Raw genomic sequence first — 20,015 nt, forward strand, 5'->3', positions numbered from 1 at the left:
CCTCCCCTCCAACCCACACCTTCAACTAGTAATCTCCCCACTGCCTTCTCTTTTCTCCTGTACCTACCTCCAGCATAAAAAAACTCTTAACTAAACATAAGCCCACCAGATTAGCAGCAGACAACCTCCCAAGTGAATACCTATAAATCGCAGCTGATGCTCTGGCCTACCCAGTATCCATCTTGATTAACCAATCTCTGTCAGAAAGTTACATTCCCACACTGTGGAAAGTATCACATATAATTCCCCTCCACAAAGGCAGACCCTCCACAGAACTAATCAATTGCCACCCCATAGCTATTCTTTCTCCACTCTCCAAAATACTAGAGAGATGCATACACTATCAGATCTCAGACTACCTCCTTACTAACAACCTCCTTTCCAATACTCAGCATGGTTTCCGTCCAAACCATAGCACCACCACTGTCTTACTCTCCTTTACTAACACTATCCTTCAGCATAAAAACAATGGCTATCTCTCCTCTGCTACTTTCCTAGACCTAGCTAAAGCATTTGGCATGGTCCCACACAAACAACTTATCTCTGCCCTCAATAACCTATCCTTCTCACAATCAGTCACCAAGTTGTTTCAGAGTTACCTGTCTGACCGCCAACAATCCATTGTATGGCAGAATGACATATCTCCCCAACTACCTGTCTCCATAGGGGTTCCCGAATGATCCATCCTTGGACCCCTACTCTTCTCTGTTTTCACCAATAATCTAGCCTCTGCCACCAAACATGACACACTCATACAATACGCAGATGACTCAACCATCATCTGCTCAGCCCAGTCCCTACCCAAACTGCAAAAAGTCACACAGGAAGCCTTTTCCTCTGTTGAAACCTGGTTATCCGATGCCCAATTAATACTCAACCCAAACAAAACTAAACTACTAATCTTCCAACCCACCAAACATACTCAAAACAACTCTCACTTTAACATCACAGCAAAAGACAACACCACTATATACCCAACTGAACACACCAAATTGCTAGGAGTGGAAATAGACAATAAGTTAAAATTTGACATTCACATATCCTTGACCATAAAAAAGTCCACAAAAAACTAGGAGTGCTATACAGAAATAAGCAACTTCTCACCAAAGCAGCAAAGATTTCAATAGCAAATTCCCACCTTATCCCCACCCTACTTTATGCCTGCCCGATACATACCAACCTAAGGCAATGCGATCTAAACAAGCTAGAGACCTGCTACAACAAAATCACCAAATTCGCCACAGGGGCATCCTACCAAAGTCACCACTGTCTCTCACTTGCTGAACTGGGCTGGCTTGAACTCCCTCACCTCCTTCAATGGTATCAACTCTCACTCACCCACAAACTAGTAAATCATCCACTAAATGTCCCATCCCTCCAGAATCTACTCCAACCCTATCGCACCACCAGACCACTAAGATCCAGCAACAAAAATCACTTGCAGATCAGTAAAGCCAATAACTCTGCTGGTGAAGCACTGTTCTCTTGCACCATAGGCAAATTATGGAACTCCCTCCCACCCACAATTACTTCCATACCATCATGCACCCACTTCAAAGCTTTACTAAAAGCGCACCTAAAATCACGCTGGCTATGCCCTTGCAACTCCCACTCTAATATCATCCACCCCATCCAACCACTACCTTTCTTTCCACTCCACTAACTACCTTGATTATAGCAAGCTCAGATGCTCATAACCCTAGTACTTATTATACAGCAGGAACTTCTTATTGTAACATTTGTTAATGTCTGTTATGTACTTCACAGATAAAGATTCTAGTTGTCTACTGATGTACTAAGTTCTTCATCTGTAAATATGTTGTAAGTAATTGCTATGTTAAATTGTTAATCGCTATGTAATCCAATGTAACTACTGTCTGTTTATTTTAACTTTTCTCCCCGGGCCTCCGCTGAAAATGGACCTACGTCCAGTCGGACACTCCCGGTCAACAAATATAAATAAATACATAAATAAATAAATTATATATATATATATATATATATATATATATATATATATATATATATATATAGTGTCACATACTGATAGATAAGGGTAATCATGTCTGAGGGGGATAGGGAGAGACAGATAGGTATACATATACATATACATGTACCTATACATAGCTGTCTGTATGCACACAGATATATTCACATCTCACTTCTTTAGGCAGATGAGGCATCAGACATGGGCTGAAATTAGGTAAGTGTAGGAGCATGCCCAGTGTGACTGTCAGTACTTCCCAGGTAACTCCAGGCTAGACCTACCTGTACTCCAGTCCAGGAGTTTGTGCACTACAGCCAATTGGCTGCTGCTCCTGATTCAACAGTACAGCACCTCCCTGATATAATGCCCAAGAGATTCCCTGGCTGTGTGCTGACCGCAATATATGACTTATACCTAGGGTGTGTACAGATTGTATTAGACTGTACAGGGTTTTGCATCATATGTCTGGTATGTTTTACATAGCAATGTGATTTTCTGGTACATCTGTGGCAAATTATTGCAGATTGACCTTAGGAACAGCTGACAGACATTTGAGGTACTGACACTATACACAGCAGGCAACCCATGCTACTGCATGACCTGTTATTTTCTGCACTTTCTACATTTGTCTGGCGACTAGATTGTCCTTTTCCTTATATGTGGACCATTGTCCCACTTCTGTTCCTGGCTTTGTCCATAGTTCCTGCTCTAAGTAGTTGCAGGTATGTTGTGACTGGGGTACAAGATGTAACACCACACACAGGGTTACAAACTTTACACCTCTGACTGTACATGTTTTGCAGGATGTCCAACATTCCACCCCATATGTCTGCTCTGGACCTCTGACAGTTTATGTTTTGGTATTAACTGCTACATGGTGCCCACTGACTTATTGCAAGTACTGACACAGTTACTTGATGTCCTTTACATCCTGCTGCTACTCTGACTTGTTACAACCTGCTGTGATACTAGCCACATTTTAGGATACTCAGAGCTGTGTAATGTCCATATCTGTGGCCCCCTGTCCCTCCATTGTCTCTGGCTTTGTCCAGGTTTCTTGCAGTAACAAACAGTGACATATGCACAGTCTGTGAGAGTTCTAGCATAGGTGCACCTCACATGCAAAACAGTAGGTGCAGCCAGTCTCGAACCATGAACACCATCAACCATGGCAATGTACTTAGCCCACTAAGCCACAACAGCCACCAAGCCGTGAAGTTTAAATTCTGACACTATCAACTGGAGACATACACAACACTTTGACCTTGTGGAAATCTAACATGTTGCCAGGTTGATTGGGGAAGCCTGAGATTGTGAGGTCTGCTGCTATAACCTTGCAAACATACTGTTACTGCAGTTGTATGGGAACATGGCTGTGTTGCTGGTAGAGGATCCTACCTTTTGACAGTCATGCATCTGTCCAATGCCCTTGCTCTTTGTCATTTCCTTTGCATACTGCAGTGTGTTTAGCTGCCTTATGACCTGCTGCCTATTATGTGGTGTCCAGTATTAGACAGAGAGTTCCTGTTGTCCCACATAGCTGTCAGTTTCTGCAGGTAGCCCGGTAGCCCACACTATTTCCCTTGCATACATGCATCAGTTCCATACATATGCTAACATACTCTTGTAACCCAGATATTTGTTATAAAAGAATGACTTACCTTGTGAATGCAGTAGTTGAGATAACAGTGTTTCAGGGCTGACCCTGTTGGATGCATGCAGTGCACAGCAAATACATGGTAAGGTACAGGTTATGTGGTCTGGCTGACATCCTTTTTACTGTGTTTGTGAGTCGGAGTAAGGTGTCGGCCCCTGTGATGCTAGGTTGTCAGGGCATGTGCTATGCATTGCCTCCTTGTCAAGGCCAGGGCATACTGGGCATGCCTACATCAGCCTACAGGGATAGGCCCAGGATGTTCCTCCTCCACATCACCTTGTGGGTGTGGCCGTGGGGACCTTGACACTGGTGGGGGCTGTGTGTCTCTTCTCTGTGTTGATCCTGCCTCAGCTGTTTCCCCAGGATCATATTGTGTAGTATGGCACATACTGTGGACATCTGTACACATGTAGCTGGAAAGTACTGCAGAGCTCCTCTATGATGTTCCCAGTTTGTGTGTGTGCCTCATTATAGCATTCTTCAGTAGGTGTGTGTGCATTTCTGATGGGAGTCATCATCCACGGTTCCAGTGCATAGCCAGCATCCCCCCAGCAGATGGCCGTATGGGCTGTCCCCCCTGGCAAACGTCTGGTACAGCTGTGATGCATGCCAGATGTGGGAGCCATGAAAGTTGCCAGGGCTGCCAGCACACACATTTATGATAATACCCTGGGCATAGCACATGATCTGGCAGTTGATGGAGTGATACCCCTTGCGGTTGATGTAAACTCTACCCTCCTCACCAGGCCGTGCTTTGATGTGTACATGAGTGCAGTCTATGGCACCCGGTACCACAGGGTAATGTGCTACATGGTAGAAGAGACGAATAGTGCTGGCCCTCTCCTCAGGGTTGTGATGTAAATAAATGTGCTCACTGGCATGGGTTTGCATGGCAGCCAGGAACTGCTGGAGTGCCCTGGATACAGATGCCTGTGAAATTCCCATCATGTCTCCAGTTGGTCTTTGAAATGTACCTGTAGCTAGTATTCTAAGGCCTACATATACATTTGTTTCCACTGGGATGGGTTCCCCTCTGTTGGCTCTGGGTGTGAGTTGAGGGTAGCAGAGCTTGGTGATTTCCTGTAGTATGTCCCTGTCCACCCAGTAGCACTCCACAATCTCCAGCTCATGTAGCTCATGGAAGGTTACCCTGGGCCTGAACACTCTTCTCTTTCTCAGTCTAGACCTATTGTCAGCATCAGCACTGACCTCAGTCTCTAGCACATACAGATGTATCTGAGCAGCAGCTGCCCCTAGCATTCTGTCAGTTAAAATTCCCAAGTGTGTACTCCAATGTTGCAGAGTATGTGGGAAAATATTGAAGGGTGTATGCATACTTTATAGTGCTATGCTGCAGATGCAGCCTGTGTGATTGACTAACTATGATGCATTCTATCTCCAGGTGTATCATTGAGGGGTTTGAATGGCCCAGTGCCAGCGGAACAAGCTAATCAATCATTTATAAATGATTGACTTTCCCAGGTTATTTATTTATTTTTTTTAAATCCTTTCATTGCTAAGCGCTGCAGCACGGGGCACAAACCCTTGATGCTAGTATAAAAACTGCTCAGCTGTCTGGACGCACCCCCATGCACAAGCACACTCAGCATAGTTTCAACCAGCTAAAACATGTGCTATGCAGCTAAACACAGTTTAGCAGCATGGCACACACCCGACTGCTTAGCTGAGCAGGGCTCAAATGGACACTGCTGAGCTCCAATCCACTTAAACTTATAGTAACTCACCCACTTTTTATGTCAGCTACCTGTTCTACTAAGACCAACATGGTTCTGGAGCTACACGGGTTTTATCTGCAGACACAGTGGCCCATTTTTGCTACTCAGTAACTCCAGCTCATTTGCATACAGATCCTTGCACATAACCTGGATACTTCACTATTCCAGGGGCCTGACTCCTTAGCAACCACTGAAACCTACCATTGTACATACTGCATGCAGGGCATTATCATGCATTATTTTTACAGAGGTCTTATTTTTAGTTTTTCAACATTTTAGTATTTTTTTTTTCATAACGGCATGTTTGTGCAGTGCTACACGCCATGCAAATGTAATATGTGTATTAAAAAAATTTATATTAATTTGCATTAGTTTTTATAGACTCACAAGACATAGTTCTGGACATATCTGTGCCTACACAGATATTTCCTGTGGTGCAGCTGTAGCATTGTCACCTCACTGCAAGAGGTTCTCCGTTTTGATTCTCAGCTGGAGTGCCTTCTTTGTGGAGTCTGCATGTCCTTCCTGCATTCATGTGTTTTTTTTCCAGGCACAATGGTTTTCTCCCAGGTTACAAAGACATGCAACTGGAATGTTTCTGTCCGGGCCTACACTGAAAATTGGCTTCATTCCCTGTCCAACTTTCCCAGTAAATAAATAAAAAATAATTGGGCTTTTACAGCCCCTGTTCAGTTTTTACATTTCTGTACACAGTTATTTTCTGTGTACACTTCTGATACCAACACAGCTTCTGCACAGATACCTTTCTGCTTCCTCGGTCACAAATCACCCTCATTTGGATGCATTTCACCTGCTTATGAGGTGATCTGCATACCATGGACACTTCCATGCCTGTACGTTCATGCACGATCCTCTGCTCTGTTTATTGGATCACATGGCTGCCAGTTTCTGTGTTAGATCCATGCTATTCTGCCTACATGGAAAATCACTCCATTTAGGCTTTGCTGAATTCCCACCTATGTTTTAATGGAGGCCTCCAGGCACTGCCACAAACTTCTGGATGTGTATTGCAGCAGTCTATGGTTAATTCCTGTCTCAAACTTCAAAAGGAGATATTGTGGGAACCTAGAGTGAGGTGATCAGATGAAGTCATTCTGCAAGTCATCTTGGATATTATATTTTACAAGAAGTAATATCCGAATACAGAGTATTCTGTTTGGGAGCCTGACTAGAAAGACTGCTCATGTATTCCATCTTGCCTTGCCAAAATAAGGTATTAGGGAGCAGTAAATTATCTTAGATTCAGTCAGGAATATAGTGAAGCTTAGTTTAGATATTGTTTTTCTTTATTTGTCTGAGTCTGTCCATCAACATTGTTTTCAAAATTTTCTGTGTTATGAACTCTGTAGTTTAATGTGAATATATATTCAGTATTTTCATGTACATTTATTTATTATTTTTTACTGTAGCTGATCTATGTATACAGTATTTAACATTTGAGAGAGCTCATATTTATTTGGTGACACTGTGTGGGCCACTCCAAAAGGTGTAGCCAACTTGGTGAACTACTACCATTTGTATTAGTATTAATATTGCATAGTACAATTGGACACCCTTTGTTAAGGGCCTTGAAGTAGCTGATTGTGGAGTGTCTGGTGGTAGTGCATCTAACTCCTAGTCTGGGAAGAAGGGACATAGTTAGTAAACCTGTGCCAGACCTTCCCAGGTGTGTGGGTGTGTGTGAAAATTAAATCTAAAGTGTATGTGTGTCAGATACTTTTGGGCAGTGTCTTGAAGCATTGAGTTTACAGAGAGGGTGCTGGAAGACTTGGCTTGGACACTCAGCTGAGGACCTAACCCTACAGCTGTACCAGTGAGGAGTCTTATTGGGGACCTGGAGGGAGACAGATATAGAGACCTCCAGACCCCAGGCTGAGTGTGTTCCCTGTGTGCTCTTAAGGGAAACTGTACTTGATACAGAGGGATCTGCATCTGGAAATACTGAGTGTATCCATCTGTATTCCAAGTGCATGTCCCTCTCCAGTGTCAGTGGTAAGGATTCAGGATCCTTGATTACTGGCGGCCATCACTTATTGGTAGCAGTGGTGGTAATCACATTTTATTTGTTGGCAGTGGTGGGATCATCACATGCTCACACACTGGTGAGTAGTGTTGTGGATATTGAATTCCTGTAGTCTGTAAGCAGTGGTCATTAAGAAGATGTTTGTACTCTCAAGCGGCCACAAAGTAAACTTTCAGAGTTTCATATCACAATAGTTTTATTTATTTACTTTTTATTAGCTTAGATAGTCAGGGAGAACAGGCAACGATGCCAGCAGAGGAGTATGGCAAGATGACAAGAAACCAGTTTGCTGAGATCTGCCAAGCCAAAGGACTGGGGCATCCCAATATCACTAAAGGGCAAATTATTGCAGCCTTAACCACAGCTGCAACACAGACCAGCAACCAGGATGATAACCAGTCTGGTGATGGGAATTTGCAGCCCTCAGAAACAGGACAGTTCAACTTTTCCTCAGAAGACTTAAAATACATGTACAGTTAGAGAGACTTGAAGTGGGGGCCAAATGGTTGGAAGTAGGATCACCAGAGAGAATGCAGTGCTTGGAAGCCAAAAAAAAAAATGAGAAGCAGAGACAACATGAAAACGAAATGATGACTCTTCATCAGGGTTATGCAGATAATGGGGAAGGGAATAACCGTACCCCAGAAGCAATAAAGGTCAGTAAACTTCTTCAACAGTACCAAGAAGGTGATCATTTTGATAGTTTTATTCATATATTTGAAAAAGTATGCAAATAGTATAATGTTGACCAAGGGCTCTGGCTACAGTTCCTCACCCCCTTACTCTATGGTAAATCGGTAACTGCTGTTTCTAAATTGTCTGATACTGATTGTTTAGATTATGGTAAAGTTAAGCACCATTTATTACGATGTTTTAAATTAATACCTGAAGCTTACAGGAAAACGTTTCATGAGCATAGATGTAAGGTAGATGAAAGTGTATGTGATTATATTGCTGAACTGAGCACTTATTTTCATAGGTGGGTGAGTGGGTATCAGGTCACCACTTTTCAAAGGTGGGCAAACCTTTTGGTGAGAGAACAAGCCCTTAGCACTTTGCCTGAGGACATGAGAATCTATTTTTTAGACAGGGAATGCAACTCTGCAGATGGGGTTCCTATTAGATGACTGAAGACGCATTCTGTTGAATGTGTCTTGGTCGAACTTAAAAGGACGTAAAGGCAAAATGACAAAGCAGTATATAAGTGAATTCTTTCCCTGGGAAAGAAATCACTTGGCCGCTTCTGTTACATAGCCATTTTTGGCACTGTAGTGCAATCTCGGAGTTGGTATGTTTAAGTAGAGGGGGTGTGGAGGGCGAAGCCCCCCACTTTATGCAATGTTTTAAAGTTTGAAAAAAATCATTGTTCTGAGGTTTTGACAATGTAAGCTTTCACTTACATTGGGTTGATTAATCATTGTTCACTTTTTTAAGCATTCGATGATGTAATATAGACCCTGCAGATGAGTTGGGGAAAAAGGAGACCTATACCTAGCAAGCAGGGAATCACTGCACAGGAAAGGGAAATCCAGTGCTGCACATGGATATAAGGGAACCCATGGTGGGTAGCCTAAACTGCCCCAACAGAGTCTGTCAATAACTGGAGAAGCCACTGGTTCAGGTACATGGCCAGGATCAAGGGTTAAATGTTTTAAATGTAACCAGTGGGGCCATGCAGCATATAGATGTCCACAGAGGCAAGGTGGGGAAGAAAAGGTGGGGGAGCCAGCAAGTGGGAATAACAGAATACCACTTTGATAACAACAGGGTACCAAACTACCAGCAGAGTTTATATCCGATCTTGATGGATTGCAAACAGGCCACTGTCAAGAAAGACACAACTTCTGATATAACCATGGTGAAGCCTGCAGTGGTTAAAGAAGACTAGTACTTGCTTGGGCAATCCACTCCAGTCAGAGGTTTAGGAGGGATCTCAATGCAAAGGGTTGGGAGGGTGGCCTAATGGTTAAGGTGTTTGCCTTACAAACACAAGGTACAGGGTTTGAGTCTCACAAAGGATAATTGGCCAGGCTTAAAATGGCTCACAAGGGCAGTTAGCCTAGTATGAACCTATGAACCTATGAACCTAAATGCCTTTGGCCAAGGTTCACCTTGACTGGGAGGCTGGTAAAGGAAGCAAGCAAGTAGGCGTGTTTGAGGATATCCCTACAGATGTCTTGATAGGGAATGATTTTGATAGTGCATTATCTTGTGTGCATACAATGACATGCAGTCAGGCTTGGAAACAGACATGTGGGTCTGATAGCCTGGGAAAGACCCAGACAGAGTGCATCCCTGAAGCCAGGACTGGTGATGTGGCTACTTCAGGGAGGGAGCTATCCTGTAGCAGTGAGACTGAAGGTGACTCACAGCTGCTGGGAGGTACTGATGTTCTCTTCATCGGAGTGACTGCAAGGGCAGACGTGAGTAGTAGTAGTAGCCAGCCTGACAGTGAGGCACTACTATCAGATGATAACAGACTTCCTGTGGAAGGGGAGATGGGAAGAGTTCTGATAGTTGAGACAGGCACAGCTCTCAGATCTTACACTAAGAGGCTTGAGGGAGGTAGCTACGGAAGTGTCTAATTCTCAAGGAAAAGGGGAATCTGTATACTGGAACAAATACTGTATAGACAGTGGACCCTGATGGAGGGCCTAGAAAGTAGGTAATACAGCAGTTGATAGTGCCCAGAGCCTACCCTCTGGCACTTCTATCCGTAGCCTATAGCATTACTTTTGCAGGTCATATGGGCATAAAACATACCAAGAGATGTATTATGCAGAACGTTTATTGGCCCGGGATTGCCAGAAATGTACCAGGATACTGCAGGTTGTGTGAGCATTGCCAAAAAGTAGGCAAGGCAGGAGACAAGGTCATAGCTCATTTGATGCCTTTGCCTGTTATTGAAGAGCCATGTCAGAGGGTAGCTATGGATATTGTGGGGTCTCTGAGTACCCCAAGTTCCACAGGGAAGAAGTACATCCTAGTGATAGTAGATTGTGCTGCTAGATATCCTGAGGTGGTGGTTCTGTTCTCCATTGAGGCAGACAAGGTGACAAATGCTTTGCTAGAGATTTTCAGCAGGGTAGGTTTCCCAAGAGAAATACTCACTGACAGACGTTCCAATTTCATGTCAGACCTGATGGCTTGTCTGTGGGAGCACTGTGGGGTGAAGCATGTAAAGACAACCTGCTACCCCTCAGACTACTGGTCTTATGGAGAGGTTAAACTATATGTTAAACACCATGCTATGGGCTTTTTCTGACCAGTTTCAGAGACAGTGGGACAAGTATTTGCTTCATCTATTGTTTGTGTACAGGGAGGTTCTCCAGGAATCCACTGATTTTTCACTCTTTGAACTGTATTGGCATAGGGTGAAGGGGCCTCTAGATTTGATTTGTGATGAGTGGGAACGTGAATGTGAATCCCACATGGAGTCTGTTGTGGCATTTGTCCTAAACCTCAATACAAGGCTTAGGGAGCTCATGGGCTTGTCCCTGGAGAACCTGGTAGGAGCCTAACAGCAAAAATGTCTGGTATGACAGGAATGCTTGAGCTAGAGAGTATGCTGTAGGGCAGCAGATAATGCTTCTCATTCCTGTCAAACACAACAAGCTGCAGGCAGCTTCGGAGGAACCCTTCAAGGTGTTAAGTAAGGTTGATGATGTTAACTACATGGCAGAGCTGCTAAACAGGTGGCAGGAACTCAAATTGTACCATGTTAACATGATAAAGCCTTACCATAATAGGGAGCCTCCTGTGCTGAGTGTTTGCAGTGGGTGGCAGGAGTCTGAGGGGGATCTGGTGACTGATCTCCTCAGTGAAGCTCAGGCTGACACCACAGTGGAAGGGGTAGCAATGTCCCAGCAGCTATCCCCTACCCAGGTTTGAGAAATTCGAGGAGTGTTAAAATAGTTTGGAGACATGTTCACTGGGGAAACCAGGGTGCAACCACCTGGTGTAGCACCATATGGGTACAGGGCCCCAAAGATCTATAAAGCAGGGCCTGAATGAGTCAGGCAGACTCTGAGGGAGGAGATACAGGAGATATTGGAACAGTGAGTAATCAAGGAGTCCAGCAGTCCCTTTGCCTTCCTAGTTGTGCTGGCACCAATGAAGGATGGTAGCACCAGGTTCTGTGTGGACTACAGGAAGCTAAATAGTCGCACACAGTCAGATGCATACCCCATGCCTAGGACAGATGAAGCCCTAGGCAGGTGCCCTTGACTCCCAGTGCTAGAAAGAGGTCAGCCTCTGTGACTCCTCTTGGCTTGTATGAGTTCACAAAGATGCCCTCTGGGAGGAAAAATGCCCCAGCAACTTTCCAGAGGCTAGTAGATCATATCCTAGCAGGAACAAGAGATTATGCCCTTACTTACCTGGATGACATTGTCATCTACAGCCATTACTGGCAAGCACCCCTTCAGCATGTCAGGGAGGTGCTGGGCAGACTGCAGAGCAAAGAGTTGACCATTAAGCCAAGTACGTGTCAGGTGGGTATGGCAGAGGTCTCCTAAATGGGACATAGAGTGGGGAGTGGTAAGATCAGACCAGAACCTGCCAGAGTGGAAGTCATTCAGGCATAACCTACCCCTGTTACCAAAAAGCAGGTGAGGGCATTATTAGAAACAGCTGTGTATGATAGAATGTTTGTCCCAATTATAGTACCATAGCTGCTACCCTCACAGACCTGAAAAGGAAAAACAGGCCCAATAAGGTAGTTTGGAGCCCAGCATGTGAGTAGGCATTTCAGAAGCTTAAAGGAGCTTTAGCAGGACCTCTGTGCTAGCCAGTCCAGATTACAGCAAATAAATTCTTGTGCAGGTGGATGCTTCAAACCATGTTGTGGTTGCTGTACTTAGCCAGGTTTCCTCAGATGGAGAACAGCACCCAGTGGTATATCTCAGTTGTAGATTCCAACCCAGGAAGAAATGTTATGCAGCCATAGAAAAGAAATATCTAGCCATAGTATGGGCACTGCAGAAACGTCAGACTTATCTGTATGGAACTAAATTCACTGTAGTTGAAGACAACAGCCCACTTAACATGGCTACATAGAGCGAGCCAGCACAATGCCAAGTTATTAAAGTGGAGCTTAGGATTGCAGGCATATGACATGACAGTACAACACTATGGGGGGGGGGTCAGCAATGCATGCACAGATGGGGTCTCAAGACAGAGAATTGGGTAACATATTCTCAGATAGGTTTATTTCTCTCAAGCCATGTTTCTCAAGGGTCACTTGAAAAATTAGCTTGAGTTTTTGGGAGTGGGGGAAATGTGATGATATGGGCAAGTGCCAGCATAACCAGCTGGAGTTTTGTAAAGAATGACATGTCCTTTGAATATCAAACTGCTTTATACAAGATGTTTGTGTTACAAATCTATTTGAACTGTATGTCATTTGTATAACAAACTAATTTGTGCAGATGCTTGTCCTGAAAATGTATTGGTGAGATTTGCTCGAGTTAAAATGTATCAACAGTGCACCCCACTGAAATGAAAAAGAATGTACATATATTACTGTAACTGAATTAAATGTATATGTTTTAATAGAGGAAACTTGGACAGCAACAGTTAACCAGCTAGACTGCTTTAGGAAAATAAGGGAAATTTAAATGAGATGTTAAACCATTAAAATGGCACCCCACAGTGCTGAATAGGACTGGAGATGGTAGATCTGGGAAAAGCCTTTGTTCATTAGCTCAGTAAAAAGAGAGGAAGCTCCAGGCACTGCCATAAACATTTAAATGTGTATTGTAGTCATTTATGCTAAATTCCAGTCTCAGCTTCAAAAGGAAATACTATGAGAACCTAGAGTCAGGTGACCAGGTGAGGTCATTCTGCCAGCCATCTTTGAAATTGTAGTTTAGATATTACAAAGAGAAATTTCAGAGTTTTGAGTATTCTGATTTGAGGTACCTGACTAGAAAGATCCTCACCCACAGCATATTGCCTTGTAGTAATAAGTAACAATTAGGGAGCAGTAATTCTTTTAGATTAGTCAAAAATATAGTGAAGCTTAGTTCAGCTATTGTTTTTCTTTATTTGTCTGAGTCTGTCCATCAAGGTTCTCATAGGTTCATAAGTTCATAGGTTGGTACTAGGATATCAGCCCTAGGGCCTATACAAGCTTAGCCATAACAATTCCCTGGCTATTTCTTCCCACACTATTTACCTCCCTGGACCCCTGTCTAGCAGGGTGACTGACGTGATCCCTGGGGTGAATTTCCTTTCTCCCATCCAGTCATCAAGGTTTCTTTTGAAGAGGGCCAAAGAGGCACTCTGCTTGACATGTCTGGGCAATCCATTCCAGAGTCTGGGGAGTCTCTGAATCAGGAACCTATCCCTCCAGCATGTTTTGTTTATTGTGATGACAAGGTTTAGATCCCTGAAGCATGTGGCTCTGAGGGATTGGGATTTCTTTACATGTAGCATGTCCAACAGCTCTGGGTTTGACATGGCCTTGTATGTTAAGCAGAGATCGCCATTGAGTAGACAATATGTGACAGAGTATAGCTGGAGTTTTTTAAGGCAGTCAGCGTAAGGCATCTGCTTTAGGCCTGTGATTCTTTTAGTGAGGTATTTTTGCGGCCTTTCCAGTTGTTGCAGATGTCTTGAGAGGTACATACCAAATGGGACATTGTATTCTATAATGGGTCGAATGAGGGATGAGTACAGTGGGGCAATGACCTCCCTTTTTCTGGATGAAAAGCCCTTAGTGATGAGGTGTGCCACATAGAAGGATTTCCTAACAGTTTTGGCAATGTGATTATCAAAGGTGAGACCACTGCCTACCTGTGTCCCTAAGTCTCTTATCACACTTTTGGTGTTTAGTGTACTGCTGCCTATATGTAATTCATGGGTACATGTTTTTTCCCAAAGGGGATAACTATACATTTCTTGGCATTGAGCTTGAGGCCATGGTTCTGGCACCAAGCATCTGTTTCTGTAAGGCCCTTTTGTAGAGTATCCACATCATTTGGGGATTCAATAATGGCTCCCAGTTTTCAGTCATCTGCGAACTTTGTTAGCCAGAGTTCCTTAGTGTTGGCCTGTACTTCAGAGAAGTAGATGCCACACAAGAGCGGTCCCAGGACTTTCTTTTCAATATTTCTTGTGATCTGAACTATGTGGTTTACTGTGCATATATATTTAATATTTTCATGTTCTTTTATTATTTATTATTAAATATATTTAAAATTTTTATTGTGGCTGTAAATAGAAATTATCTAATCTATGAGAGTACTTAAACTTAGTTGGTGACACTGTGTGGGATACTCCAGAAGGCTTAGCTGTCTTGGTCAACTACTCTCATTTGCATTAGTATTAATATTGCACCGTATAATTGGATATCTTTTGTAAGAGCCTTATAGTAATTGACTAGTGGTAGTGAATCTACTTTATAGTCTGGGCAAAACTGGTAGAATGTAACCTGTTCCAGCCTTTCCCAGCTGTGTGTGCATGTAAAAATTAAATCTTAAAGAGTCTGTGTGTCAGCCATTTGGGGCAGGGAGATGGAGCACTGAGTTCACAGAGATGGTGCTGGAGGACTTGGCTTGGACATTTGGCTGAGGACCTACCCCTACAGCTGTAAAAGTGGGTAGCTTTACTGGGGACCTGGATGGAGACAGATATAGACACATCCAGACCCTGGCCTGAGTGTGATCCCTGTGTGCTCTTAAGGGAAATTGTACTTGATGCAGGGAGGTTTACATCTGGAAATACTGAGTGCATCCATTTGTATTCCAAGTGCATGTCCCTCTCCAGTGTCTCCAAGTGCGTGTCCCTCTCCAGTGTCTCCAAGTGCGTGTCCCTCTCCAGTGTCTCCAAGTGCGTGTCCCTCTCCAGTGTCTCCAAGTGCATGTCCCTCTCCAGTGTCAGTGGTGAGCATTCAGGCTCCTTGATTACTGGCCCAGGGTAGGGATGTCACATATTGATGGCCATCACATATTGGTAGCAATGGTGGGAATCACACTGGTGTTTCAATCTTTCCCAATCATTGTTGCCCTTAACATACAAGCTGGTTCCTAATGAGGTGTCATACCCCTCTGAATTTAAATCAGAAGTCAGAAACTTATCTTAAGGATTAGGTATATCCCCACCCCAGACATACAAATACTAAACTGCCCCTATACCAGAGAAATGAGCTGCTTACCAGGGTTGACAACAGACAGCATTTTCTTCCAAACACTGTACTGTAGGGGACCTTTGTATACCCCAGTACTCAGGTTCTCGGAAACCAATTCAACATGAATTCTCTCGTCTTTTTCCTGTTCCCTCATGGCCCTGTTAATAAATATCAGAAACCATGTGAGTTATTGACCTTACAAATTGTTGGAAATCTTAAACAGAAAGAAATAATTGTAATGACGTACCTTTCTATTTCATCCTCGATGCCCTATAAAGAATAGAACAGCAAAATTATAATGTAGTTGTGCATTTTTTTTCATGTGATTTGATTCTACATGCATTATTGGAGACATTATTCATAAACAAACCATTTAGACTTTCATTCTCTTGCTTTTACTGAATGAACATCCTCCTCTTGAGATAAACAATGCCTAAAATAATGGAGCAACATGCACTAAAACCAGAAAGAACATTCATGGATAGCCATGGTTATACATATATATCCTGAAGTTAAACACACTATAGATATATTAAAAAATGCCCATGCAGTTTCCTAAGTGCACGTTTGCATTTTGTTGGTGGAATATCAAAAGGTCAGCATTGTCCATATCTGTCTGTTTTGATAGCTGGACATCTGCATCCCCTCATAACCTGTCTGTTCTTGATACTCAGTCACATGGTCAGCTACATGTCACAATATGTCAAAGTCAGAGATAAGGAAGCATATTAATAAATTAAAAGTATAATAATAATTTCAGTAACTATATGCAATATCTAAAGACAAGAAATTTGTCATTACTGAGAGAACAGAAATTTTCAGACTTTTTATACTGTAAGCTTTCTTCAAAGCAAAATAAAGTCTTTAAGCCTCCTGTAGATATCAACAAATACTCTGGATTTCCCCTAAAAAAATCACCCACGCTTGAAATAACTGAGATTTCTCTTAGTACATTATTCTTATATAATTAATTTTCAGTGAGATACACATATTTGTTGTCTGTTATCCATCTGCATCTAGTCTGGGCCTAGAATGTAATACTAAACTATTTTAAATATACAAGATTGTCAGGCCTCCATATTGAAATGTCAGTACTTGAAATGCTGAGTGTCGGCAAGGAGATAAAAAAGACCGAAACTACAGAAGATCAAATCTTAAAAATCACTCTTCTCCTTTAAACTTCTTTTTTTTTGCAGGGGGTAAGCCTTACATGCACCCCGCAATGTGGGGAGCAACCCCCACACCCCCAAACTTATATATACCAACTCCAAAATTACCATACCTCAGAGAAAAGTGAATATTGCTAGGAATGGCATCTTGGGCTTAATATATGCAAGTCTGATCTTTTAGCCCTTCAGTCCCTGTCGGGTCCTGACATTTCAATTGGTTACCACATTTTCAGACTTACTTGCGCATCGCTTGGAAAACCTATGCCTCACCCTAAATGATGCCTCAGCATTTCTGGTAGACTGCTCTAAATAATGTTTCTTTGAATTCAATGCAGAACAATTCATTTGAAAAAATGAAACCCAAGAAAGGAGTCGACCACTGCTGTGAGTTGGATGCATCAACCAGACATGAAAATGACTTTGAGTAGACATTCCCAGTGACCATAAGGAATGACAGTAATATTAGCAAAGAGCAGATTGTGAAATATAGGGAACAAGTACCATCCATATAAAAGGAGGGACCGCATGCTGATTAATTTGCATAGTTCTGGTGACGCTGTTAAGACAGCAACCTGAATAGAACAGAGACAGGTAAGACGAATGTAGGAAAAATGGTGTATGGTCTGTGTCAAAAGTCACAAAGCTATATCAGTAGACCTTAATACATGTAGACTTTCGACAAGGAGCAGAAAAGGAGGCATAATAGAAACTTTTATACAAAAAGATGCACAACAGAGGTTAGATGCATGCTGTATTTGGAAAAAGATGAGTATTACAATAAGAGGGCAGAAAGTGAGGTCACCAGAGCTGACGTCTCATGGAAGGTGCAAGGAAGCGTTATTTTACAAAAAGAGCAGAAAGGGTACTACATGATTGCATCTTCCTGCAGAGGTAATGTGTCAATAACTGTAAATAGAGTCAGTCATGCTACGAGGCAGTAATAAAGCCATCATTATAAAGACTGATCAGGGTATGATCATTTGAAGACAGTAAGGTCTTGCATCTTATCTAATAAGTAATGGCAGACTAGATGAGCAATCTTGTTCTAATTCCCCCCTCCCCCAAATCTACACTTCCATGGTTAATTATTTCAGAATATTTATTTTTGGACCCTACCTCATGAAGTGTTCAGTATTCCAGTGAAGCAAGAGTTCTGCAGCAACTGTATACAATCAACGTTATAGAGTCAGGAAATAAAAATATTATTTTTTCTGCATCTATGGTTTGTGAACTGTAAAATGAATGAGGCGAAAAGCAAAGTATGTATGGTTATCACAAGAATAAAAATAAATAAAAAAAGTGTTAATACTGAATAATACTGGAATAAGACTGGCTACTGGGAATAGTACTGAACCAGATTTTCAAAAGCTACATATTGTCTCCCATTTCAGAATTTACTGTAGGTATCTTTATGGAATTTCATCTGAAAAGGTAATATTACTGTTGATTTATGGATAAAACTGTCTCAGTGATACTACCATAGTTATGGAAATGGGACTGCTTAATAATACAATTAAATATATAGATCTGTTTTATATGTGTATATAATACATTTTTCATAATGTAGACCCTAGATAAAGCTACCAAAATGTAAAACTGTATATTCCCAGTGAATATCAGAACGATGCAAGTAACATCCAATTTCTGTTCAGGCAAACAAACTACATACATGATGCACAGATGAAAGAAGTAAGGGAAAAGAGACATACGTAGCTACCAAAATGTTAATCGGATAATGCAGCTAATTGAAGAGTAATGTAACAAAAGATTCATAGAGCAATCACAAAGAAACATACATTACCTTCAACACTAGATGAACAACTGTCCGAGTATAATGTGTTTACTAGATGTTTTAGAAGATAAACATATGAGTTTATTTAATTAAATTGCATGGGTTGTATAAAAAAAAGTGCAGATTGTCCTTTTGTGTGTTTTAGAAGTTTCTGCCTGAAAACAGCATAAGGCAGTAACTGGACCAAGGACCTTAAAATAATAGCCTGTATAGATGAACTATTTAATCGTCCTTTGAGGTACAGTAGCAGGGCAGCACAGTGGGTATGGACCAGTTTTAGTAGCCATCGTAGGGCCAAGAGAATGAGAAGGCATATTATGGCGGGTTTTGTGTACAAGTGTTATAAGGATGTGCTCATCATTGTCTTTTACAGGAAACCATTAAGCATATTTAAAGGAAAAGTCCACTTCCTACAGTTTAACTCCTTGCCATGGTTTATTTTATCCCACCAGTATTGTTCCAGTTTGGCTTAGTTATCAGTAACCAGCCTGTTCTTTATAATAAACCAGTAACCAGCCTGCTCTTTATAATAAACCAGTAACCAGCCTGCTCTTTATAATAAACCAGTAACTTTCCATTCTTTTTAAGCATAACTTATTGTGTGCTTTTACACAGAACTCTGCCTCCACCTGCAGACACACATTAGATGCAGGAAAATCTATATTTTTTCCTTTCAGGTACTGTCCACACATTGATGTCAGCAGGTGCAAGGTGAGGTGCCAAGAATTTCCAGCTCCTTCATTGGTTTGATTAACAGGTAAGTCATGTGATCCTTCAGCTCACCTGCATGCAGCATTCAGTCCAAAGCATCAGGTTTCACTAGTTTGGAAGGTGGGTTACCTTAACTGCAAAAAGAACTAACATTTTCTCCCTCCGTGATTTTTTATTTACAGCCCCATGCTTACTTGGTAACTGTATCACTTCACTGTGATGAGTAGTGAAATAGTTGTTACATAGTATGCTGTTTATTTACTTACCTACTTAAGTGGTTCATTATTTTAGTTTGCAAACCAATATAATTATATATTTATTTTCTGTAACATGGTTGTCTTGATTTACTGCTGATAGAAACAGATGCAGCATATACAGTGTATGATATCTACAAGACTGCTATTCACTTATCTAACTGGTAATTGGGGTGCTTTCAACATACATGTCCCTTTTAGTCTGTTGTAGGGGTTGGACCCACTACTATGTTTGCTGAATTAGAAATGTGCAGAACAATGACAGAAAAGAATTACCAGAATATGAAAAAGACTCATAATAACACAAACGGAGGAGGACAGTGATGCATTGTAATGGGAAAAAGAACATGGCAACAATTATAAAAGAGAAATACTTTTGCAACCAGTAAAAGTATTTTTAATTCTACATTTCAGAAGAAAAGACATATCTTCCTGCTGCAGGCACTAGGAAATAACAAGTACTTTCACGCCTTCATTTTCACTAATTGATGTTACTCAGACATGATCCAAGAAGGCTAATTCACCTCAGTGACA

At 42.0% G+C, this 20,015-nt stretch overlaps 1 protein-coding gene across 1 annotated transcript in view; it reads right to left on the reverse strand.

Moving 5' to 3' along the window:
* LOC122797950 (zinc-binding protein A33-like) overlaps nucleotides 1–20,015 on the reverse strand; it is a 161,322-nt gene that overhangs the window by 102,215 nt on the left and 39,092 nt on the right. The window contains exons 3-4 of the mRNA XM_044066471.1: nucleotides 15,803–15,825; nucleotides 15,583–15,713 (exon numbers count right to left, since the gene is read on the reverse strand). Of these exons, the coding sequence (XP_043922406.1) occupies nucleotides 15,583–15,713; nucleotides 15,803–15,825 (154 nt within the window). The remainder of the gene's footprint in view (nucleotides 1–15,582; nucleotides 15,714–15,802; nucleotides 15,826–20,015) is intronic.

The sequence above is a fragment of the Protopterus annectens genome, chromosome 3.part1, assembly GCF_019279795.1.
Source record: "Protopterus annectens isolate FY-2018-M chromosome 3.part1, PAN1.0, whole genome shotgun sequence".
Lineage (NCBI taxonomy): Eukaryota > Metazoa > Chordata > Ceratodontiformes > Protopteridae > Protopterus > Protopterus annectens.